Source organism: Semicossyphus pulcher, unplaced genomic scaffold, assembly GCF_022749685.1.
Source record: "Semicossyphus pulcher isolate SPU_LCO1_2020_fin unplaced genomic scaffold, fSemPul1.0.p SCAF_7, whole genome shotgun sequence".
Lineage (NCBI taxonomy): Eukaryota > Metazoa > Chordata > Actinopteri > Labriformes > Labridae > Semicossyphus > Semicossyphus pulcher.
The window spans coordinates 4847892-4874427 of NW_027211748.1; the positions used below are offsets into that span (position 1 = coordinate 4847892).

Sequence of the window (26536 nt, forward strand, 5' to 3'; positions counted from 1 at the left end):
AACTTTTGGTTTCAACTTTGAATCAGTATGAACAGTAATCAGTAGGGCCGTGTGAGGATCCGTAGTCCTCAATGTTGTGTTGACTCCCACCCTCTGCCCATTGCTGCGTGTAATCCCTACACTCTCTTCCCCTGTTTCCGACACTATCCACTGTCCTCTCTTTCTCACTAAATAAATGCACAAAAAGCCTAAATAAATAAATAAATGAAAAAGAACAGCATGTCTATAGGAGAGAGGACATTTTTATCTGTGTGTGTACCTGTTTGTTGCTCTGCAGCGCGTGTGTGTATTGCCCCTGCTTGGTACGCAGGTACGCAAGGGGAAAAGAGTGACACAGTCCAATAAAGAAGTAAAAATGCAAAGCAAAGTTGTTCTGCTCCCTTTTTCTTTTGTGCAAAGCCTCTGTAAAAAAAAGTACTATAATCAGGCCATGTCTACAGGTACACAGGTATTATTGTAAACTGAGTTTTTGCCTCCTTTGTTTCCCAAAAAATCCCCGTCCACACAAGCACGGTTTTAAAAAATCCCTGTCTTAACAAAAACACCAAAACACAACAGTAACACTGCCATGAGAATGCCACACCAACAGGCGACGATATAACCGGGGGTCCGTTTCACAAAGCAGGTTCAACAAACTCTGAGTCTAACCCTGAACTCTGAGTTGATCTACTCTGAGATAGGAAACTGAGTTTTCGGTTCCAGAACAGCTGATCAGAGTTAGTTCAATCAACTCTGAGTAGGTTCAGCCAGAGTTAAGTGCGTGCAAGCTGACAGTAAAAAGTCAGCATTAATGGAGCCCCGACACCACGATTCACCATGGCAACGGTACACAAAAAGAGGTCCTCCTACGTCACACCAGTGGAGCTCGAAATCCTCACGCGGACGTTCAGCGAATACGAGCATGTTTTTAGAAAAACAAAGTAACACGGCTGCAGCTGCAAAAGAGAGAGAAGCGGCGTGGGAAGAAACTGCTGCTCCAGTAAATTTGCAAGTTTAAACTGGTCTATTTATTTAATACTTAATCACGACCGGAAGCTAAAATTTATATTAATTTAGGAGCAATCCAGTGGAAGAAAAACGTACATGGAGGCACTTCAATCATATTTTAAATATTAAACTAATGAAACATCATTCAGTGGCTGTTTTAAAGTGCATTAGCTTTATCCCTAACATGATGCTGACTTCACATACATTATAATTTATGTTGATTAAACTGAATTGTGTTAGTTTCAAAAAAAAAATCCAATAACTTCTTAAACGTCTTATTTGAGTGCTCTCGGCAGTGGTGGTGGAAAATCTGAAAATGATGACTTTGACACAGATACTTTGACCCATCAACAATAAGTTGTATCATAAAATGTGCTTTTGCAAACAGCACAGCCTGCAGGTACATCTGGCCCTGATACTAAACATGAACAAGCTACAAAATAAAGACGGCACTGAGTTTAAGATTGTCTTGTTTTCCGACATTAAAAAACCCACATGGTAAAATAATAATTCTACAATTAAGTTGCAATGTAATTAATAAAACATTGATATATATATGGGCTTAAATTTACGTAAAGCATTACATGTATTTTGTATACGTACATGAGTACATGTAACAGTGTGTGCAGGGCTTCAGATGTTGATATGTGAAATGTTATTTCGTTGCATAATAAAACAGGGGGCGGTGATTCACTTGTTTAAAACGTATATTTGAATGAAAAGTGAATAATTAGGATTTTGTTGAATTTTTCTAATTCTGTCAAAATGCAGACTTTGACTTACACTTATAAGATATGAAGAACAATTATGATCGAAACGACGATGGGAACAACAATTGCAGTGACATCATTGTTGTTGCCATGACCTGTGGAATCTGTGAAGAAAAACAAAAGCCAGATTAGAACATCATACCTGTTTGAAGTCATGCTGCTTTAATGACAGTTTGCTACTGTAGCTTCACATGCTGCTCACCAATGCTTTTGAAATAATGCAGTTTTACTCACAGAGCTGATGATTAAATATCATACAGTTTATTTCCAACAGGCATTGTTACAAATTTAAACTACCAACTTTATGAGTACATTTAAACAGCAACATCCTCCTGATTATACAAGTCACCCCTGCAGAGGTTAATTATGAAAGCATGTTTTGAAAGTCAAATAATAGTGGAGAATTTCACTCGCCATTTTTAGGTCTACAACTTTTCATGCTAGCCAATTTATATGGCAAAACTTTTCTGTCTGTCCGTTTTCACAGAAATATAGGTAGTTTTTATTATTATTATTATTAAAAAATATGTGTATTTGTTTCCTGTCCAAGACAGCACACAGCAGTTTACAGTGAAAAAGTTTAACTCGAGATGGGCACAAAAAATCGTTAACAAGTTCAGCACAACAAATGGTTCTTTTAATATTTCAAGCCTGCTATGGTTGGACCTAATGAATGATGTTGAATCTGCAACCAGAGCAACTGTTACTTAAAAATCCTTAAATCTCACGACCTACATACCACTAAAACAAAAGGACAAATACATGTTTTAAACCCATTTTTGAAACAAACTGAATTTATCGATTGTTTCATCAAAGCAGCTGATTAACTTTTCATTCTAATCCAGGCTACAATAAACACTTTGCCTGACAGTAAGACAGTTGTTTTGTTTTTCAGTCTTACCAGCAGACTTTTTACAAAGATCTTCAATCCTCTTGACGTCCTTTTTCCAGCTGACCTGGTTGCTATGGTTACAGATGACAGAGCCATTCTCCAGGTAGACACGGAGAGAAGCAGCAGATGTCGTAAACTCTGATAGTTCTCCTCTCTCATGAGAGCAGGTTTGGTTTACACATGTAAAAGTGCTGTTGATGAGAGAGTCCAGAGTGCTGCAGGTCACTGTGAGGTTACTGGAGTCTGTGCTGCAGTGTTTCACTGTCAGCTTCACCGGGGACACTGGATCTGCAGGGACAATAACAGGTGTGAAGAGTTTTGAAACAGAGAAGTACTTTGTATTAACATTTAACATTTTAAGAAACTTACCCTGAACTGTGACCTTGTATTCAGCTACATCTATGCGACGGGCACCAGAAACCTCTGCTCTGTAATCTCCACTGTCATCCTCTTGCACATTCTTCAACAGCAAAGAGAGATTTTGTGCAAAATATTCAGCTCTTCCTGAATAACTCCTGAAAATTGTTTTACTAGTATCAGAATATCTTGCAATATTTTTACTGCCATTGACACTCCATGTTAAGAGATCTGACTCTCGTAGATCAACAAGTTTCTCCACATCCAGGACTAAATCATGTCCTGTCTGCACAAACACAGGAGTCACAGCGCTGGTACCTGCAAGAAGAAAAGATAATCAAATAATCTGTACGTATATTATCTGTATTCAGTATTTACATATTAACAGCGATCACTTGGCTCCTAGTATGTGAAAGGTTTTGACAAACCACAGAAAATTATCACCTAATTCTGCAGGTGAAAACAACATCTAAAACAGGAGTGAATGTCGGATTTACACAACATAAATACAGCTTCCAATGAATGCTACTTTAGCTCTCTGTCTGTTGAATGTGTATTTTGGCAACTGTTTGCTATTTAGATACCTGTATCAAGTGTTTCAGTGATATTACAATGTTAGGGAGCGTTCAGTAAAAAAAAGTACACTTATCATGTTGCAGTGTATCCTCAAAAAACTGTTTCGTATAATGAAAAGTTTTGCACAATTCCGGATGCTTTATAGTACAAATGTTGCTTTGACAGGGTCCCTCTTTAGTGTTACCAATGACTGTATGGACGACGCGTGTCAATCTGCTCTCATTGTATGAAATTGATGCCAAAATAACCCCTGTGATAGGCGCTGCCATCTTGGGATGGTGACGTCATTTGGAGCCAGAGCTGTGCTGTAGAGATCGGTGGAGCCGCCGTCGCCACTAATGCAAAACAAACCACACACTTTATTTACTGAAAAAAACAGCAAGGATCCCGCTTGTCAATGTATTTAACAGCAGAACAGCTTCTTGTGTTGGTCCAAAGTTAATGTTCTCTGATATGGAAACTTCAATGACTGGTTTCTGACACTTTACATTAAGGGTACAATTTATATACTGAAGTAATGCTTAACTAATGCATGACTCATGATGATTTAATGCATGAAGTAATGCAGGTCATGAATTCCTGTTGCTTCATCATTAAGAAATGATGAAGTCACTTTACTTGGGGGACACAAGTCAAGGAAGTAATGGGGACCTTGTGTGACGTGATGATGTAGTAATGATGAACTCAATTAGCAAATACTCCCTTTTAGTGATGTTCATGAAGTAATCATTTTACAAATGAGTATTACAACGTGAGCAATGCAACAGCAACCACCACAGACAGAACTCGCTAAGTGTGTTTTCTAACTGACACGTTTTCTAACATGCTATCCAATGTTAGCATGTAAAGCTAGCTAACATTAACCCACTATAAGCTTTGATGGGTGAGCCTATGTATTGTGTCATTATGTCATATTTGCAGTAGAACAAGTTTGAGTTTATTTGTCATATGCTTCACAACACAAGTGTCCACCGCAAATAGGACAAATGACATTTTATTTAATTTAAATCTGATTTTCTCTGACTGCTATTTGTAAGACGATCTTTTTGGGCTCACCGTCTTCGGACATTACACTCTGTGACACCGTATGTCTTTGCTGCTTGACAGCTGTTTTTGACTCTGCTGCACTGATAACCACTATCTTAAAATTGGCATCATTACTCCGCCCTAGTTGTTGGTTAACTTGGCCTACTTTTGAGCGATTTAGTCCCAGACGATCACCATGTCCTTCAGTCTTTCATTCCCCTGCCTCTGTAGTTGTGAGTGATGGCTGACGTCAGACGTGAGGGGTAGACTACGCTCGCTTTTCGGATAAGTGGTATTTGCATTTAAAAGTCTAGACAATCCCACTTTTTCAGATGTATTTCAAGGTAAAAAAAAAAAAAAAACATGTTATACAACCAATACTGTAGTTATATTTAATGCTATAAAAAGGTTCTAACACCAAGATTGACAGCTCTGTTGACAAATTTCTGTCTTTGAGTAGCAGAGTAGAGGAGGAACCATGAGAGGAGATGTAACTAAAATAATAAGTACATTGTGAGGAGTTTTTGCCATCTTTTTGGTAAGTTGGCAGTTTGGTAAGGATGTAAATGCCGCGGCTCTGCCGATCTCTACTGCGCAGACACTTGCTTTAAATGCACAAGATGGCCGGGCCCACTCCAGGGGGTATTTTGGCTTCACTTTTTTTACAACAGGGGGAGGTGGAGACACGTCATTCATCTTTTATCATTTGGTAAGACCCATGAATTGGCTTACAATCATGCAGTTTATACACAAATTATTCTGTCCCGTTTCACAAGTTCCAATAATGAATGAGAACAGCCTGCAAGTTACAACATACAATCCAGGTGGCAAAGAGTTGTATTATGTAGTCCAAGGGTAAAGTAAGTGTAAAAGTAGGCGGGAGAATTTCAGTCATGTGGTATAGCTCTTAGTTTGAAGTATTCACCGTATTCACTCTGATGAGCAGGCTGTGGCTGATTCTAGTATTTTTGTCATGGTTTTAGTTATACACCTGCAATATTCATTCTGTTTGTCTGCAATATTCTGTTTACTAATTCTCCTGTCATTTCAGACCCGGTCACCCTCATCTCTCAGCTCCCCTCACCCTTAGTTCACTCACCCCACCTCCTCTCCAGTTCCACCTCCTAACCACTCCTACCTCATCTAGACAAGTCCCTTCACCTGTAGTCTCACCTCACCTGCTCCTCATTCCCTAATCACTCCCCACACTATTTAACATGTGCTTCCCCACTCACCCTCTGCCAGATTGTCATAGTGTCTCGTACCTATACCTTCCAGCGTTTTTGTATCCTGCCTTATTATCCGTTTTTGATCCTGATATCGACCCTGCCTGTTTCCCGACTCTGCCTCAGCCTGATCCCTCTAACTTGGTTTTCCTGCCTGGATATTTTGTCCTTGTAACCTGTTTACTGTTTCAGTAAAGAAACTGTTTTTTTGTGAACTCTGGTCTCTGAGTCGTGCATTTGGGTTTGTCTTTGGTTTTGACGTGTGACAGAACAATCTGGCCCAAACATGAACCCAGCCGACTCTGACAAATTCAGACTAGAGATGGAGGCGCAGGCTGGCGCCTTACGCCACCATGACCAACAGCTCACAGCCATCGCCGGAGCGCTCCAAGAATCCTCAGCACGGCATGACAAGAACCTGGAAGCTCTACACGACCAGATTCAGCGGCTAACGCTGCTCTACCAAGCGTCACCTACTGGTCCGGTTGCTGCAGCGGCTGCTGCTCCGCCTCCCAGTCCTCCTGCTCGTGCTGCCACCGGACCGGAGCCTCGTGTCCCCCCCCCGGAGCGTTACTCAGGTGAACCCGGCGGATGCCGACCTTTTTTGATCCAGTGTTCCCTGGCTTTTGAACTGCAACCTTCCTCCTTTCCCAATGAACGCTCCAAGGTCGCTTATATTATTTCTCTGCTCACTGACCGGGCCAAGTCGTGGGGAACGGCCGAGTGGGAGAGGCAGTCTTTGGCGTGCGACACCGCTGAGACATTTTCAGCGGAATTACGGAAGGTGTTTGACCACACAGCTTCGGGCTGCGAGGCAGCAAGGGGATTGCTCAACTTACGACAGGAGGAACGGCGAGTGGCGGATTACTCCATTGAGTTTTGGACAATTGCCTCGGAAAGTAAGTGGAACTCTCCCTCTCTTTATGATGCCTTTTATCATGGACTGTCGGATAAAATAAAAGATGAACTAGCCGCTCGAGAATTACCCATCGGGCTTGATGCTCTCATAGAACTGACTATACGTATTGACAATCGCATGAGAGAGAGAAAGAGGGAGAGACTCCAGTCCACAGTTTCCCGTGCACCCGCTCGCCCTTTTCCTGTCTTCACAGAGCCAGCAAAACCGACAATCACTTCGCCCTCGAGAGCCTTCAACGACTCGGAACCCATGCAGCTGGGAAGGACTCGTCTCACTCCGGAGGAACGGCGTCAGCGACACCTGGAGAAACGGTGCATGTACTGTGGACAACTGGGACACTTTGTCGCCACCTGCCCTGTAAAAGAGAAGGCTCACCAGTAATCCGGAGGGCGCTGGTGGGCCGGGCTCGACTTCCTGAAATGCCCTCTCGACCATTAATCCATGCTCAGTTCCTGCTGGATGGACACACTCACACAGTGTCAGTTTTCATTGACTCTGGAGCAGACGCCAACTTCCTGGACTATCAGATGGCACGACAGTTTAACATCCCACAGAACCTCCTGGAGGTCCCCATTCAGGCCAGCGCTCTCGATGGTCACCTTCTTGCCTCTGTCACCCACCACTCTGCTCCAGTGCACCTCAGCATGTCAGGTAACCACCATGAGACCCTGTCTTTTCATTTAATTCATGCCCCTCAACTTCCTGTTATTCTTGGTTCCCCTGGTTATGTAAACATAATCCTAACATTGACTGGTCTACTGGAGTGATTTCTGGCTGGAGTGAAAAGTGTCACGCTATCTGCCTCAGAAATGCCTTGTCTCCTATCCATGGCTCTCCCTCTCCTCCTGTGTCTTCTGATCTGTCTAAGGTGCCGCCTGAATATCTGGATTTAAAGGAAGTCTTTAACCGATCCCGTGCCATTTCTCTGCCTCCCCACCGACCTTATGACTGTGCTATTGACCTTCTCCCTGGCACCTCTCCCCCCAGAGGTCGTTTGTTTTCCCTGTCTGCTCCGGAGACACAGTCCATGGAGAAATACATCAGTGAGTCTCTGGCAGCTGGTCTTATTCGACCCTCTTCGTCCCCTGCAGGAGCAGGATTCTTCTTTGTGGACAAAAAGGACAAGACTCTGCGTCCCTGCATTGACTATCGAGGGTTAAATGACATCACAGTGAAAAACAGGTACCCCCTCCCACTCATCTCCTCTGCATTTGAACTGCTCCAAGGTGCCACTGTCTTCATCAAATTAGACCTCAGAAATGCTTATCACTTGGTCCGCATTAGGGAGGGGGATGAATGGAAGACAGGATTCAACACCCCCAGTGGACATTATGAATATCTAGTCATGCCCTTCAGCCTGACTAACGCACCTGCTGTTTTTCAAGCCCTGGTGAACGATGTACTTAGGGACATGCTTAACAAATTTGTCTCTGTGTACCTGGACGATATTCTAGTGTTTTCCAGATCCCTTCAGGAGCATGAGGGTCATGTGAGGAAAGTGCTGCAAAGACTATTGGAGAACCAGCTCTTCGTAAAGGCCGAAAAATGTGAGTTCCATGTTCCAGAGGTTTCTTTTTTGGGATTTATACTCAAAGGAGAGAGCATCGAGATGGACCCGGCTAAGGTCCAAGCGGTCACAGAATGGCCTCAACCCACATCTCGCAAACAACTACAGGGATTCCTCGGGTTCGCCAACTTCTACAGACGTTGCATACGGAAGTACAGCTCGGTGGCGGCCCCTCTCACAGCCCTTACCTCCTGCAAGAGCTCTTTCTCTTGGACTCCCCCTGCTGAAGCCGCGTTTCAGGAGCTTAAGCGACGCTTCACCTCTGCTCCTATTCTCACTCTCCCTGACCCCTCCAGGCAGTTTGTGGTGGAGGCGGATGCCTCGGACACTGGTGTGGGGGCTGTCCTCTCTCAACGGTCAGCTAAAGATCAGAAAGTGCACCCTTGTGCTTTCTTCTCCCGGAAACTGTCGGCCGCCAAGAAGAATTACGACATAGGCAACCGGGAACTGTTAGCTGTTAAGTTGGCATTGGAGGAGTGGAGACACTGGCTTGAGGGGGCAGAGCTCCCTTTTATGGTTTGGACAGACCATAAAAATTTAGAATATATACGCTCTGCTAAAAGGTTGAATTCCCGCCAGGCCCAGTGGGCTCTGTTCTTTAACCGTTTTCAGTTCTCTCTCTCCTATCGCCCAGGTTCCAAGAACACCAAACCTGACGCTCTTTCTCGACAATTCCAAAAGGAGGAGAACCCTGTGGAAACTGAAAATCCTACCCCCTTCCTGCGTGGTCGGAGCTCTGATCTGGGACATAGAGGGTAAGGTCAAAGATTCCAATTCTGACTTTCCTGCACCTAGTAACTGTCCAGATGGCCGCCTATTTGTCCCAGATCATCTCCGCTCCCAGGTCCTGCAGTGGGGGCACTCCTCTCGTCTGGCATGTCACCCTGGGGTGCAGCGCACCCTGGCCCTCATCCGACAGCGGTTCTGGTGGTCCTCCATGGAAGAGGATTCACGTGAGTTTGTGGCTGCCTGCCCCATATGCTCACAACACAAGTCTTCCCACCTTAGCCCTGCGGGTCTCCTCCGACCTCTGCCTATACCTCATCGCCCCTGGTCCCACATATCCCTGGACTTTGTTACTGGTCTGCCCTCCTCTGAAGGTAACACGGTCATTCTGTCGGTTGTTGACCGCTTTTCTAAAACTGCACACTTTATCCCTCTGCCCAAACTTCCCAGTGCCAAAGAAACTGCTGAACTTATGCTACATCATGTTTTTCGCCTGCACGGCCTCCCCAGAGACATTGTTTCTGACCGGGGGCCCCAATTCACCTCTTCTTTTTGGAAGGAATTTTGCAGATTGTTGGGAGCCTCTACCAGTCTGTCTTCAGGGTTTCACCCACAGTCCAACGGCCAGACGGAACGGAAAAACCAAGAAATGGAGACTGCCCTGCGGTGCGTTGCCTCTCATGCTCCCTCTTCCTGGTCTAAGCAGCTGTTGTGGGTCGAGTATGCCCACAATACTCTCCCCACCTCCGCCACTGGTCTATCCCCCTTCCAGTGCTCCCAAGGTTATCAGCCTCCCCTCGTTCCGGAACAGGAAAAAGAGGCCAGTGTTCCCTCTGTCCAGGCGTTCATCAGACGCTGCCGTCGCACCTGGCTTAGGGCCCGCTCTACTCTTCTTCGGACCTCTGAGAGGTATCAGAGAGCGGCTAACCGGAGGCGCTCCACAGCACCCGAATACACTCCGGGCCAGCGAGTTTGGCTCTCAACCCGGGACATTCCGTTATGGGTGGAGTCCCGGAAGATGGCTCCCAGATTCATCGGCCCATTCCCTGTTTCCAAGATCATTAACCCTGCAGCTGTACGCCTGCGCCTTCCGCGCCTCCTCAGAATACATCCCACCTTCCACGTCTCTTGCATCAAACCTGTCAAAGAAAGCCCTCTGCAACCCGCCTCTAGACCCCCACCTCCCACCCGGCTCATTGATGGGGAACCGGCTTATACTGTCAAATGTTTACTCAAGTCGAGACGCAGAGGGAGGGGGCTCCAGTATCTGGTGGATTGGGAGGGCTACAGTCCTGAGGAGCGCTCCTGGGTCCCTGCCCGCAGCATCCTGGATCCGGAGCTCATCTCAGAGTTCCATCACTCACATCCTGACCAGCCTGGTGGAACGTCAGGGGCCGTTCCTTGAGGGGGGGGGTTCTGTCATGGTTTTAGTTATACACCTGCAATATTCATTCTGTTTGTCTGCAATATTCTGTTTACTAATTCTCCTGTCATTTCAGACCCGGTCACCCTCATCTCTCAGCTCCCCTCACCCTTAGTTCACTCACCCCGCCTCCTCTCCAGTTCCACCTCCTAACCCCTCCTACCTCATCTAGACAAGTCCCTTCACCTGTAGTCTCACCTCACCTGCTCCTCATTCCCTAATCACTCCCCACACTATTTAACATGTGCTTCCCCACTCACCCTCTGCCAAATTGTCATAGTGTCTCGTACCTATACCTTCCAGCGTTTTTGTATCCTGCCTTATTATCCGTTTTTGATCCTGATATCAACCCTGCCTGTTTCCCGACTCTGCCTCAGCCTGATCCCTCTAACTTGGTTTGCCTGCCTGGATATTTTGTCCTTGTAACCTGTTTACTGTTTCAGTAAAGAAACTGTTTTTTTGTGAACTCTGGTCTCTGAGTCGTGCATTTGGGTTTGTCTTTGGTTTTGACGTGTGACAATTTTGAATACTCTACAGTCAGCAAATTTGACAAACGTAGGCCAAAGAAATGAATTCATCAACTATTTCAATATGATCATCTGTGAACATCTCTGAGACTGATCAGTCTGACTGTGAAGACTCTAAAAGGAGAGATATGGACATTTTAAAAGTTTCACAGATATCAAAGTTGTTTTCTGTTTTTTGGGATTCACAGCATTGAAGTACAGACTTGTTGACCGGATGCTGACAATTCTGTCTCAGTATAACGTACTAAGACCTTGTGCAAGAATGAAAAATGTGAATTTTAATAAAATGTATTATATATATTTTATCACACGGGGGTTGCCCAGTATTTTACATCCTTTCCTTTTCTGTTGTATTTACTTTGTCAGTATGTCTGTGCGTACTTTCAGTCTATCAGTTATCTATTGTATGAAGTAAATTAAGCTTTGCGTAGCAGAATCTCTGAATACAACTTAACCATCCATCAAATGTTATCAATAAAGAATGAAAATACAAACTTTAGTTGAATAGATCGATTATTTCTATTACGTTTCAACTTTGACATAAATCAGAAAGACACACACCTCTATGTAGTGGTAAGTTAATTTCATCTGTAAAATATATATGTGTTCAAACTTTTTAGCTCTGCAGCTGCATTTTGAATTAATTAAAATGTAACACTGAACAGCTGATTTTGGGAGGCGGTTGAACAGACCATCGCAGTAGTCTAGTCAACTTGTTATGAATGCATGTATTAATTTGTCAGCGTCTGATTTTGACAGATGTTCTTTAGATGGTAAAAGGCTGAGCTTGTGATTTGATTGATACAGCTTTTAAAATGTAGATCACTGTCCATCAGAGTGCCCATATAGTCTGTTTATATGCAGATCATTAACTTCAATAAGAGGTGTTACTGTGCTATGGTGGGATCGGAAACCTGATTGATGAATATCTAGAAGGTTGTTTGATGTGAGATAATTATTAAGCTGGGAAAAAAATGTTTTTTTCAGTGTTTTGCTGAGGAATGGTTAGTTGGAGATGGGCCTGTAGTTGACTAACTGTTACGTCAAGGTTGCTCTTCTTCAGAAGTGGTTGAATGACAGCTGTTTTAAGTGATGTAGGAAATATACCTGACTGGAGAGAGCAGTTAATCATTTGTAACACCTCAGGTGCTCGACAGTTAAAAACATTTTTAAAAAGGGTGATAGGGACAGGATCCAGGCAGCAGGTGGTGGGCTTGAGCTGCTCAACTGTTCGTTTTAAGATGAAGTAAGTCAAAATAGGACATGGATAATATTCCATCACATATAATACCAATCCTGTATCAGCAGGCTGCGGCGTATGCAGGAAAACAGTCCCTGTGGACGGCAAAAGCAGGCAGAACGTAATGCAACATCCCGGCTCCCATCAGCGGCTATCTGATGATGATTTAGCTTCTTATTCATCTCTTTAAACAGACATCCACATGCTGACAATCCCTTCTAGATCTAAAACTCAGCTTGAGATAAATTCCCTGACGCAGTGTCACGAAAGCCATTCAGAGTTCAGTTTTCACCAACTTCCTCTAATGCAGAAATGATCGATCTGACCTCCATTGCATCATGTTGTTGGAATTTTGGCAGGTAAGACCCACAAGACACACAGACAGACGTATAGACAAACAGACAGACACACACACAGACATATAGGCAAACAGACAGACATATCGACAGACACACACACAGACAGACATATAAGCAAACAGATAGAGATATAGACAGCCAGACAGACAGATAGATTGTTCTCTAGGTCCCACATGTGTAATTCAAAGATAAACTAAAAGGAAGAACACTGTTGAGAGTTCAGTACAACAAAAACTCTGTAGTTGTATAAGTATGTGTATATCTAGATACACTGTTATCCCACTGGTCACTATTGTTGCCGTCAACATGTTAACATGTTTACTCATACCGTGACCACACTGAACAAAGGTGAGTGATTGTAAATACATATATCAATACTAAACACCTTAAAGATGTTCTTCTTCATATTAATGCCACATGTCCAAGCTTTGAAGCAGTCATCCTCCTCTAATTATGCAACCAGAAGTAATCAGCTCTGGTCATGTGACAATATACACTAAACGTGAAACTGGACGTATGTTATCAAGAGGTTTTATTCTTTCAATATTTTCTGGAAATGTATCAATACATCATTCAGTAACATTTTTAGGACCTTTTAACTGAAAAGGTTTTTTACGGTCACTATTGTGACCTATGGGATTAAATGGCTACATGTCAGGATGTTCACCAGTGTGCCCAGAGGCTATATCGCAGAAAGACTATCGCCGATGGGATCCAAGATTGTCTTTAAAACAATGCAGCAGTACAACGTCTACAAAGCTACTCAAAAATTGCGAAACATAAATCCAATATAGTTCTTACCTTGTGTTTCACACAAAAGCAGCAGCGATACAAAGAGTGCGGTGGGCCCCATTCCTCACAATGACCTAAAGAGGAAGTGATCCGCCTTTAACTGTACGCAGACGTTTTTTTCCTCAGACTGCACTGATGTTTCAGTTTTTCAAAAGAAAAAATCTAGTGTTCTTTTTTGGAGCAAAAAAAACAATCATGAAAAGAGAATTGGCATGTTAGCATATCAACAGTTTGTATATTTACTTTATTATATTTACATCATTGTGACATTAGGCATACTGCATACAGTAAGAGCTCCTGGGCCGCAGTGTTCCGCTTTCTAACAGCAGTAAAACTTCTCATGAAAGAATGAAGACATTAACCCATTTGTATTAGTCTGTTTGCCACTGAGACAGACGCACTGCGTTCAGCAGAGGAAAAAAGTTACAGTGTAAGTGCTTTAGCAGTGTGAAAAACATATCTTTGTTAATGAAGGCTTTGAATAAAGTGCTAACTTTCTGTCTTCAGCCGCAGTGACAGTCATAACAGAACCCAAGAAATCACCCTCATGTAAGAGGATAGAAAACACAGAGCACCGTGAACACATTATATGTAGTCTAAAGCTTGTCTAAAGTAACCTTGTAGTGCTACATTAGTGTGACAGAATCTCCAACGTGCTCCACCCAGCAGAGAGCATTTCCTTGTGCAGTACACACATTTTACACTTTGTTCATGTCCGTTGCTGCAGTTATTCTGTGGCTTTGAAACAGGAAGTTTCAAAATATCATGAGAGAGATGTAGGGGAGCGGAAACTGTGAGTGCTACAGAACGTGGCGTCAGATTACTTTTTACCTGCTAGAAGCAAACAGAGCTGAAACGTATAATAGTGTAGCTGCTTTCTGTGTTTGTGTTTTAACTGCATGGGTATTTTAGAGGACATATAGAGAGTTACACACATTTATACCAAACTGTGTGTGGGTGATTTCCCACCCCCCTTGTGATACTAACCTTCCCAACCCCTGTACTTGCCTACACATGACAGCTTGCACATTTTTCTGACAAAGTTTTTCAGTACGTTTTTCGTACTCTCCACTCATGGTTTTGTTTTTGTATTTATATTCCCATGGGTTTTTTTTCTCTGTGATCAATAAATCCACCTGTTATTTATGAGAGTGTCTACAGTATATTCTCCAAAATACATTCAGTAGCTAGAGTTAGGCTGAGTGTTACGCTGCTACGTAAATACAGTCAAACCAGTGTAAACCGTGACGTTGACCAAAGTGTAGTATATACATATATAACTACAATATATGATTGCTAAACATTAAGTATTGGACTAGAGAAAATTAAACCAGAAGATTATAAACTCTGAAAGAGGAGGAACATGAAACTTATGTCAATATTTAATAAAACTCAGGAGACTTTAAATGGTTTTTAGCAAAATACCTTATATTTAGGAAAATGAAAAATAAATAAAAAATAAGTAAAATATATTTATAACAATTCACAAATCAAATGTACTTTTGTCAACCAGACAGCTCAAGACATTCATATAATCTAAACTCAAAATACATTAAATTTATTTTCAAAGGTTCATTTATAATTGTCCTTTAAATAAAATTTAAAAAAACCTTTTCAGGTGTAAAGTCCAAAAACAAAATGAACAGTCAAGAGAGATTTTTCCTAGTCAAGAGGTAAGAGTTGGGTGAGTTGTGCCGATTGGTTCAGTTCTCGTAGCTCGCCATCACTCATCCATGAAAGGGGATCAAAAACACCTGGCCTGTATGAAACAAGGCCAGAACTTTAAGCTGCTATAACTCATCAGCAATTAATCTCAATACAAAAATAAACTTTGATAAATAAACATTTAACCTAAATATAATTTTCTCATCGTCATATATTCAAGCCATAATGCGATATATTTAGCATAATCTAGCTCTGCTCCAGACGAGTCTTCTCTGGATCGGACACCTCGGCCACAAGCCCACCCCCGTTGTTCTTGTACACGTGCTGGGGGCTGGGTGTCTTAAAGATGGGCGGGGTCTTGGTCTTGGTCACTTTGTCGAAGAAGGCAAAGTCCGCTACGTATTTGACCGTATCTACTTTTACAGAGTCTGCATAAAAAAGCATAATATGTAGGCGAAGGACCAGATTTTGGAATTGAAAGCTTTTGTTTGTAGTGCCTTCATAGTCCAAGTAGTATTGACCAATCATGTAAGCAGGCTTTGATTGCATGCAAGTGTGGAGAGCAAAAGGGGCGGGAAGGTGCTTATTCATCTCTATTAACAGACATCTGCATGCAAGTGCAGCTAACGACCTGTTCTTAGACGTGATATCTTAACTGCAACTCCATTCTGGCTTCTCAAGTTGCTGGTCGGACTGTAAACAATGCAGCGCACTTTGGTTGTCAGACGATGGCCAATGGGTTCCGAGATTGGCTTTCTGACAATCATTGATGGTTACATTGATGATTTTACAGTAAATAATCTGAGGTGCAGATTTCCTGTCTACTTGCAGCCAGTGATGACTCAAGCAACACATGAACCTTAGTTGAGCACACGGCTCTCACCTTCTCCATCACTAACAAGAAGTTTGGTCTGAAGAACATGCACTTTAACTTCCTGTCAAAAACATCTTAGTGAGGAACTTTTTCTTACTTGGAACCTAATTATTGCTGAAGTGTAGCTGTAGCTTATTTTAATGTATGTATATGTAAGTTTATTTTAACAGACCATACTGTAAAGATGGAAGTACAGACAGGAAGAGCAAAAGGCTTAATTACATGTATGGTAGTGGGTAACAGTTTTTGTAATCTCTTCTAGACTCTAGTATTCTGAAAATAAAAGGTGTTAAATACAGACACATGAGAAAAGGAGAGGCCCCAGAAAAACCTGAACTAATACACAGAACAAACAACAATGTTGTGTAGTTTAAATGTCCTGTTGACACAATTTAATTTCTTTGCTTTTTTCGTTTCTCAAGTTTGATGCAATTTTCATTTCTTTCAAATAACTTTCAAATAAAGTTTAAAACATACCTAAGTTAGGTCTGGTGCAACATTAAAGACTAGCTTCTCTTGAGGGAGTAAATAAAACATAATAATGGAGCTGATGTTTATAATCTAGGAACCTACAGGATTTGATGAAATACATAATCTTGTTTATCATGCTTTTATGGGTTTTTACATTCTGATCTGCTCCCTCGACAAACTAACTTCATCAACAGATCTCAAGAATTAAAGCAGAACTTAGAGAGAGAAGTACATTTATTCACGTCATCAGCTGTGTAACTTACTGACAGTCTGTAGGTTTGACAGGAAGTCACAATGTGGACAGACTTTAACCTTTGGTGTGTTTGTCAGAGTGAAACAGAACACACGTTATAGCAGGCAGGACAACAGAGACTCTATGATGTCCATCTGTGTGATTCTGGGGCTGCTGCTCTGCATGAAGGCACGAGGTAGGAGAAGACACCATCTCATTTATATTATGAACAGATGCAGCCATTTTTCATAAACACGCCTCTTTATTGTGATTAATAAGAGGAGCAACATAAAGTTACTCAGGTTTAATCATATGCTTCCTAATATATGAGCAATATGGTGGAGTATATTAACATCAACCAAGTGTTCACATATACAAGAGGAAGGACTGATTTAGGAATCTGACAGGAAGGAAACACACAGTGGAGAGGTTTCATTATGGTAAATATGTCCAGTGTCTCTGTGTATATTTAACAGCAGTGAACACATTAAGACTTAAAACAGTTTAACTCCAAGAGAACATTGTGGAGTCATTAATGTGACATCACTGTGAGCCTGAAGCCGTTTTGTAAAGTTAGTAAAGTTAGTAAAAACGTCTCAGATCCAGAATTTAAAGCAGCAAACAAACACCTTATTTCAGGTGTTGAGCGTTAAAGGCCAACACGTCTGCATGAAAATTCAGTCCCAAAACCAACATGAAGATATTTTTGACAACATCAATTTGGAGGACGCTTCTGTCCAAAAACATCTCATGTTTTCCCTCACATACACACACGGAGAACAATTTGTGGTTCTTACTCGAGGCCAGTTTGACACATGAACCGAAGCAGCTAAGAAACGACGCTGGTGAACAATAGTGTGCATGTTAGAGGAGGGGATGGAATTAGCAACCGCCAAACACAAGGAACATGTTGGCTTTGTTACCTGCCACTGAAAATATCTCTTAATATCTAAATATTGTTTGTAAAAAGACGTTCTTAAATGAACAATATAGTCAGTGATTAAGGTTCAGTACAGGGGTACTCAATTAAACTTCAAAGAGGTCCAGTTAGAGATTTTCTTTCTCAGGCAAAGGTCCGGAACATCATAATGTCTGACCTGCGTTATGATTCAGTACCATACATTTATACATTTTGAATGTCTGTCAAATCAAATAAAGAAAATACAATTAGGCTAAATAGTTTTTACAACAACGCTAACAACTTTTACACAGAGCTCTCATAATTTAACAATAATAATAATGAATACTTCAATATTGGTAAGGAAATATAGTGTGTGTTTGTATGTCGGGGGATCGGGGGGGTCTCCCCCAGGAAACTTTGAGTGTCAAAACCTTTATTTCCTGTATTTGTGGATTATTTTATGCCCCAGTTTGTGATGGAAGTGTCTTTATTTGTAAATGAAAACAAATAATATAATGTCTGGTACTACTGGTAGTATAATGTTGTCCATGCAGAAATCAAATGAAAGAGAGAGACAGCTTTACCTCTTCACTTAAGCTGCTGTCTCTCTGCCTCCTGACAGAGTTATCAAGATGTGACCATAACAGGGGGATTCACTTTATATTTTATTTTATGTTTTGCCAAAATGCAGTTGCATTAAACTTTTTCTCATGGTGAGTTTTAAAAGAGGCAATGACTATGAAATAAATAACATTTAAACGCACTGTACACTGACGGACTGCTGGAGAGAGCGAGAGCGAGGGGGAGAGAGAGAGGGCACATACCGGTACATGTAAGAACAGAACTGTGGAAATAAGAGGAAAACTAGTCATGATGATGAAGCTGATGTAGCTCTGTGTAACTCTCAGGTTTATCAATAAAGTGTTTGAACTAAACTGCAGCCTGAAATCTCTGTTAACAGAGACAAACAGAGTGACAGTGTCAGATAATGTCCGCGTTTAATAATCGCCACAGTCACGGAACATATACGAGTCTGTCCAGTCTTAAAAGCTCGGTTTTCTCTACTGCTTTCATTTTAGGGTACGCCATGTCTTCTTTTCCCTAACTCACTTATTTTCTCCCGCTGTGTCTCTGTAACTCTCTTGTCGACTAGCTCTTCAGTCTGTGGCTGCTTCCCAAGTCTCTTAAATTGCATCCATGTTTCCTTCACTTGCGTCGTTCACTTGCGTCTTAGTCCCTCCCACCAGAGATGCATGGAGAGACGCGAGGAAACCAAGAGAGGAGAGAGGAAACGAGGGAATGTTTTTTAAGAGACATGAGACGTCCTTTCCGATGAAGCGTCACGTGCTGCGACGTCCGCTTGTGATGATCACGTCAGCTGATCACCGCTGGATCATCTGTCAGTCTGCTTTAACAGCTGTTTGTGTCTGCACACATGTGCTCTGTATTAATTGTAATAAACACACAGTAACAGTGTTTCCTCTCTGTAACCTGTTACCTGTGTAACAAACACCTGCACATGAAGAACAGGCTGCAGTCTGTGTTCCTGCTGCAGAGCCATACGGACATTTCTCACCAGCACTGTGTCTTTATATTATTTGTTCATTATTTACATTTTTGATCACTGATCATCTGATCTGAATTCATTATTTAATAAGCCCAAATACTGTCTGTTCATGAACTATGAAAATGATTTATTAGGCTCAAAGTTTCAGGATAAATAGAAATCACGTCACGCTGATCAAACCCGACCTCACTGATGATCACTCTCACACGTAGTGTTACCTGCTGACAGAGAGACTCTCCTGCTCCCTCTGAATTCATTCATTCATCTGTAATAAAAGTTAGCAGGGGAATAACTGATTGTGACAAGAGGTATTTTTTAAGATTCAATTTAATAGAAATGAATCTGTTTTTGCTACTTTTGTTTTTTAAACAATTAACTTATTTTTACTCAGCTGTTGACTCAGAAAACAAATCAAATCTGCAGTTATTCACTGCATTTTATATATTTTACGACAAGTTATGATCAATATTTCGTTCTAAATGATCACAGGTTGTCAAACACCAACTCATTATACCGACACTGTTTATAGTCAGTTTCAAGGCGCCCTGTAAAGTCTGTTTTAAGGTCCGCTTCTTCCTCTCTGCAGTATGAAACTCCGGTGATGTTGTGAAGTTTCACATGAGTCCGATCTGCTGCAGCGTCCAATCACTAACTGATCTCTAATAAGGGGGCGTGTCGGCCAGTAAAAGACTTCTGTGGAGGCTGCTCTCGTGTGTCCTCGCTTATCGCTCCTCTGAACTCCCTCCTCTCTCCTCTCTCCTCTCTCCTTTCTCCTCGCTCCTCGGAGCAGCAATAAGAGCTTTGAGACGATCCTCAATATGGCGGCTCCGGAACTACTTCCGGTTCGGGCGAGGAGCGAGGAGCGAGGAGCGAGGAGCTATCAAATAAGAGACTTGGGAAGCAGCCAGGATCTATATTCTCACACACCCACTGTGTCAGTCGCAATGTTAATCTGAGTGACAGATTTGATTGGCTGAGTAGTGTCACGTGATGATTTACAACGAATGCATTGGTCTGCAAGTTTCTTGGACCCCCAGATCACTACCGCAAAGACAAAAAAGCTGCGCAGGTTAAAATAGATGCGCTCCTCAAAACTGTAAATAGGTCCAGGTCCGGTGACGACGGCAGTTGGGTTCGGATCCGAAGTATTTTCATGACTCCTGCGTTTGTGCAGACAGGAAATGATTTATTCCTGGATGGATGTCAAAGAGCTTTCAGAGAGGGCTATGATTTAACGAGTCATAGACAGTCAGAAAAACTTAACTCACAATAACAATGCGTTAGAAAGGGAGAAAACAGTCCTTAAAGAAAAGCTAAAGACGCTAAATTTAGCGTTAGTGTTTGTGATGCCAGAAGTGAGCCGTGACGAAGCTACATTCATACAATGAGTCACCAAAAACTGTGTCTGACCTTTCTGTATGAAATCACACAAACTGTTGTCTGTAGATATGTTGAGCAGAAGTGTGATGTTACTGTATCACTGTGTTGTTACAGGAAGATTATAAGCAGTTTCCTATTTACACATCCAGCATACATGTGGAGTAATAATAGTATTCATTAAGAGATTCATTTAATGTGAGTCCAACATTCACTTCTGTTTCAGGTGTGTTTTTGCACCTTTACATACAAGGAGACAATTTAATATGTAAATACTGAATACAGTTAATATACGTACAGATTATTTGAATGTCTTTTCTTCTTGCAGGTACCAGCGCTGTGACTCCTGTGTTTGTGCAGACAGGACATGATTTACTCCTGGATGTGGAGAAACCTGTTGATCTACGAGAGTCAGATCTCTTAACATGGAGATTCAATGGCAGTAAAAATATTGCAAGATATTCTGATACTAGTAAAACAATTTTCAGTAGTTATTTAGGAAGAGCTGAATATTTTGCACAAAATCTCTCTTTACTGTTGAAGAATGTGCAAGAGGATGACAGTGGAGATTACAGAGCAGAGGTTTCTGGTGAGCAGCGCATAGATGGAGCTGAATACAAGGTCACAGTTGTGGGTAAGTTACTGAACATTTCAAATATTAATACACAGTCGTTTCCTGTATCAAAACTCTTCACACCTGTTATTGTCCCTGCAGATCCAGTGTCCCCGGTGAAGCTGACAGTGAAACACTGCAGCACAGACTCCAGTAACCTCACAGTGACCTGCAGCACTCTGGACTCTCTCATCAGCAGCACTTTTACATGTGTAAACCAAACCTGCTCTCATGAGAGAGGAGAACTATCAGAGTTTACGACATCTGCTGCTTCTCTCCGTGTCTACCTGGAGAATGGCTTTGTCATCTGTAACCATAGCAACCAGGTCAGCTGGAAAAAGGATGTTGAGAGGATTGAAGATCTTTGTAAAAAGTCTGATGGTAAGACTAAGAACAGAACTCCTGTGTATTAGCCAATGAATAAATGAACGTAACATAAACACTGAATGAGCTAACAAGCTGGGCGTGGCAGCGCAGTATACCTGCTACTTTGTGCAAAAATATCAAAACAATGATACTAGAATTTAACTCACCGAAGAGCAGGAGCACAGATTTCTTGGACAGACAGATAGTTCAATAAATCACACAGAGACAGATTATTTGTCGATTGTTGCATCAAAAATGTCCCAAAAAGGCTCCAACAACAAAAACACAACAAAGTTAAGTTGCGTGACTGTGTGACTGTGTTGATGTCGCCCTAATGAGGGTTTTTTTTGTTTTTCTGGAGCCAGCATCAAGTGTAAACTCTAGGAACTGAAGTCTTTTGCACTTCCACATTGTCTTCATTTAAAACACTGGAGCCGCTTGGTCTGAAATAAAGAGAGGTTTGTTTTGCTACCTCCACTCCTGTTGTGCTGCAGTGCCATAACCTTGATCAGTTGTGTCATATTTGTAATGAAACAACTTGTTATGTTGTGTTTCAGATTCAGAGAGTGTCTCCGCTGGTCTCTCTGTGTGCCTGGTGAAGACAGCCGTGTTCTCTGTCGGTCTGATCATCATGGTGTCCGCCGTCATCAGCGTTCACGTCATAGAGAAGCTCAAGAAGAAAAAATAAACAACTATCTTACAAATAACTCTTTAGTTAAAGGTTCCCTGTGGACGTTTTGACCCCCAGCAGCACTGTGGAGCCGTTTGTTTTTAATGACTCAGTCCATGTTTTGTGTATGTTGTGCATGTGTAGCTGATGTAGCCACAGTTGATGGTAAAACAGCAGTTTCATGTAGCTAGAGGAGGTATAAAACTGCAAACATGGATGCATCCAATGAAAGAACTCAAATATTTGTAAAACTGTGCTTTTGTTAAAGTCTTTTAGGAGGGAAATAGATTCAAACATTTTGCAACTCTTGAAACATATTCACGATGCGTTCTGGTGAGTAAAACATGATGTGAACAGAAACATTGTTTCTTTGCAAGATAAATCCAAAGTGCATCTTTAACTCAAATGCTGTTTATTCTACATAGTTTATACTTCTCTGTGTAAACGGATTAACTGTGCAGACATGACCATATGAACAATGTTCTTAGAGGATCTTATTTGCAGAAATACAGTTTTTTGTGTATGAAAAAGACAAACTAAGAAGGCTACAAGAAAAAGCTTCGATGAGTAGGCCTATGTGTAACACTTTCTGTGCTCCTGTTTAGATTATAGAAAAGAATACACACTGGTATATACAGCCTATGTGTGTGTTTTGTAAATGAAATGCTCATTTTCAATATCTGTTCAAGCACCTCATTGGATACTTCTTAAGCTATGTACTCGTCTTCTTTGTTTGTGACTTTGTGAATTAAAAGAAGCCTAAAGATCGTGTGTCAGTGACTTTTTCTTACTTTAGGTGTGAGGCTGTAAAAAGCAATCAATCAATTACATGACTGAAGAAAGTCAAGTTTATTTATAGAGCACATTTAAAAACAACCAGAGTTGACCAAAGTGCTGTACAAGTTTAAAATAAACGGCACACAAAACAACAAAAAACAACAATAGATGACAATAGAACAAATACAAAGCAGTAATATGTGTCTAAAACACCAGAAACACTAAGAGCAACCAAAGGCCGTAAAAAACATGTACGTTTTGAGTTTTATCTTTAAGAGTCAGTGGAGGGGGAACATTTGATGGAAAATGGTACGCTATTCCAAAGCTTTGGAGCTGCCACTGCAAAGGCGCGGTCTCCTTTACCCACTAGGTCTGACCTTGGAACAGTTAGAAACAGTTGCTCTGAGGATCTGAGGGGCCTCGTGGTGGAGTAGGGGCAAAGGAGCTCTGAGATATACAGGGGTGCCAGCCCATGTGTGGCCTTAAAACAATTACAAGAACCTTAAAATCAATCCTGTATTCAACAGGCAGCCAGTGCAGGGATGCTAGTATCGGTTTAATGCTGTCTCTTTTTCTTGAACCGGTTAGAAGTCTCGCTGCAGAATTCTGCACCAGCTGCAGGCGAGACAAAGAGGACTGGCCGACACCCAGGTACAGTGAGTTGCAGTAATCTAGTGTTGAGGAGATTAATGCAGTGATGACGGTTTTCATGTCGTTGAGAGAGAGGATGGATTTAAGTTTGGCAATGTTCCTTAGCTGAAAATAGCAACCTTTCACCACGGAGTTGATCTGTGTGTCAAATTTTAGTTCAGAGTCAAAGATGACCCCGAGATTCCTGGCCTGGGTATGGATGTTTGATGACAATGGCCCTAGGAGGCTGGCTATACTACCTGTGGTGCTGGAGGGACCAAAAACAATCACTTCTGTCTTGTTGTCGTTAAGCTGAAGACAGTTTTTTGCCATCCAGCATTTCACGTCCTGGATGCAATAAAGAATGGATGTGATTTGTCAAGGTTAGGCTTTTTAATGAGAGGTTGGACTGTTGCATGTTTAAAACAGGACGGGACAGTTCCATTTGCAAGACTGCTATTAATAATAAGGGAAATTGTGGGACCTACAGTGTCCAACACTTCTTTTAGAAGATGTGTAGGAACAGTGTCCAGGGGGCAGGTGGACTTTGTGTGAGAGATTGTGTCATAAATGCTGGAGAGGGACACAGGCTGAAAGTCATTAAGGAAGGCAGAGCAGGCAGACACCAGAGAGGGATCATAAGTGGACCGTGAAATATTCGACTGATCAATTTTTTGTGGAGAAAAAGTTTAAAAAGTCCTCACAGATGGCTGTGGTCAGCACAGGACAGGTGGCAGCGACAGGGTGGAGACCTGAATTTATTGTATGGAACAGAGCTTTGGGATTATGGGAACTTCTGGAGATGATGGTGGCAAAATAATTCGCTCTTGCAGCTTAAACAGATTGCTGATAATCCTCCAGACAGCCTTTCAGTATCTCAGAAGACACCTGAGGCCGATCCTTCTTCCATTTTCATTCTGCCTTACGACATAGTTGCCTAAGAGCACGGGTGTCACTATTCAGCCAGGGCTGAGATTTGGCTCTTTCAGGGGGGCTACAGAGTCCAAGATGTCTCCACAAAATGAATTAAACTTTGAGACCAATTTGTCTGTGTCCAGCTGAAGGGGTTGTGCCTCAATAGTGTTGAACAGAGAGGAGGTTCTGCAGGCATCTGAGAAAATACTTGCAGTAGAGGTGTTTATGGAGCGGGAGTAGCACACAGGTCATTGGTAATTGTGGACGGTGTGAAACAAGGTGGAGAACCTGATACACTGATGGTCTGAGACATTCAAGTCTTCCACAGCGAGAGAGCCAATGGACAGACCAAGCGTAAAAACTAAGTTCAAGGTATGGCCACGGTTGTGAGTTGGACTGGTTACATGCTGAGTAAAGTTAAAAGAGTCCATGGTTCCAAGAAACTGAGCGGTGCTGGTGTTGGACTGAGTGTCCACATGAAGGTTAAAATCCCCAGAGATCAGAGATAGTTTAAAACAAGTGTTGATAAAAACTCAGGGAATTCAACGAGGAAAATGGCGTTCTTTTTGGGCGGGCGACACACAGTAACACATAGGATGGGATTTGTACCTCCTGTTTTAAACATAAACACCTCAAAACTGGTGTAAACATGAGTCCTGATGGGAGTGCACGGTGCAATACCTCCTCCACGTCCACAAAGCCTGGGTGAACTAAAAAAGTGATAATTGGGGGGACATCATTCTTAGAGCTGGCTATATTCACCAGACTCCAACCAAGTTTCAGTGAGGAACAGAAAGTCTTGGAGGGCGGAGGAGATAAACTCATTTAGAATACAAGTGTTATTAGAGAGAGACCTCACATTTAAAAGAGCCATCTTACTCACAGTGGGTGGTGGTGGAACAGTGTTACATTTTATGTAACGAAGATTGATTTTGTTTACCCTTTTAAAAGTGCATCGTGGACGGGAAGCCCTTTCTGTGACAACAGTCTGAATAGGCAGATGAACCAGTGAAGTTGTTATTGCTAATGGATGACAGTAGGGGGGGCTGGCGCTGGAAACAGCAGGCAGAGATGAAACCGGAGAAGAAGAAGGGGAAGCAGGCTTCAGGGCGTGTGTGCGGAGTGTAAACAGGCACACACTAAATATGAATATTAGATACGGCCTCTTTTACTACAGCTTTAAGAGATTCATTTAATGTAAGTCCAACATTCACTTCTGTGTCAGGTGTGTTTTTGCACCTTCACATACAAGGAGACAATTTAATATGTAAATACTGAATACAGTTAATATACGTACAGATTATTTGAATGTCTTTTCTTCTTGCAGGTACCAGCGCTGTGACTCCTGTGTTTGTGCAGACAGGACATGATTTACTCCTGGATGTGGAGAAACATGTTGATCTACGAGAGTCAGATCAATTAATATGGAGTGTCAATGGCAGTAAAAATATTGCAAGATATTCTGATACTAGTAAAAGAATTTTCAGGAGTTTTTCAGGAAGAGCTGAATATTTTGCACAAAATCTCTCTTTGCTGTTGAAGAATGTGCAAGAGGCTGACAGTGGAGATTACAGAGCAGATGTTTCTGGTGAAGGTGAAACAGTTGTAGCTGCATACAAGGTCACAGTTGTGGGTAGGTTACTGAACATTTCAAATATTAATACACAGTCGTTTCCTGTTTCAAAACTATTTGCACCTGTTATTGTCCCTGCAGATCCAGTGTCAGGACATCAAAAGGATTGAAGATCTTTGTAAAAAGTCTACTGGTAAGACTAAGAACAAAACAAATTGGTGATAATGATGCAAAGTTAACAGTTTGGAGCATATAAGCATTTCTTTCTTAAAGAAAACAGTTAAGAAGTCTGGAACAAATCTGTGGACCTGTGGACCGTAATGATTGTATCCTAGTGCAGTTGTCTTTTTGTTTTATATTATTATGTTTTGTATGCTGATATGGACCTATGTGTCTGTTTGAGTAATGAATGTAGCCACCGAGACGTCACCCATTGGTTTCTCGACTGCGTACCGGGACAGTTAAAATAAGCGGTCTTCTCATCACTACGGTCCGCTATAATCTCTCTGGGGAAAAGC

The 26536-nt window shown here is 42.0% G+C and overlaps 2 protein-coding genes across 2 annotated transcripts; one reads left to right on the forward strand and one right to left on the reverse strand.

The window, feature by feature from the left end:
- Positions 1 to 1438: 1438 nt before the first annotated feature.
- On the reverse strand, positions 1439 to 13448 carry LOC138611181 (uncharacterized). Its single transcript, XM_069684155.1, has 4 exons — positions 13397 to 13448; positions 3019 to 3324; positions 2659 to 2937; positions 1439 to 1861 (listed from the first exon to the last, which is right to left on the reverse strand). The coding sequence occupies exons 1-4, from the start codon at positions 13446 to 13448 to the stop codon at positions 1773 to 1775; spliced, it is 726 nt and encodes a 241-aa protein (XP_069540256.1). The 3' UTR covers positions 1439 to 1772.
- A 3295-nt stretch (positions 13449 to 16743) lies between these two features.
- Positions 16744 to 22141, forward strand: LOC138611182 (uncharacterized). Its single transcript, XM_069684156.1, has 4 exons — positions 16744 to 16825; positions 20803 to 21108; positions 21190 to 21468; positions 22011 to 22141. Exons 1-4 carry the CDS (start codon positions 16774 to 16776, stop codon positions 22139 to 22141), a joined length of 768 nt encoding a protein of 255 aa, XP_069540257.1. The 5' UTR covers positions 16744 to 16773.
- The last annotated feature ends 4395 nt before the right edge of the window (positions 22142 to 26536 follow it).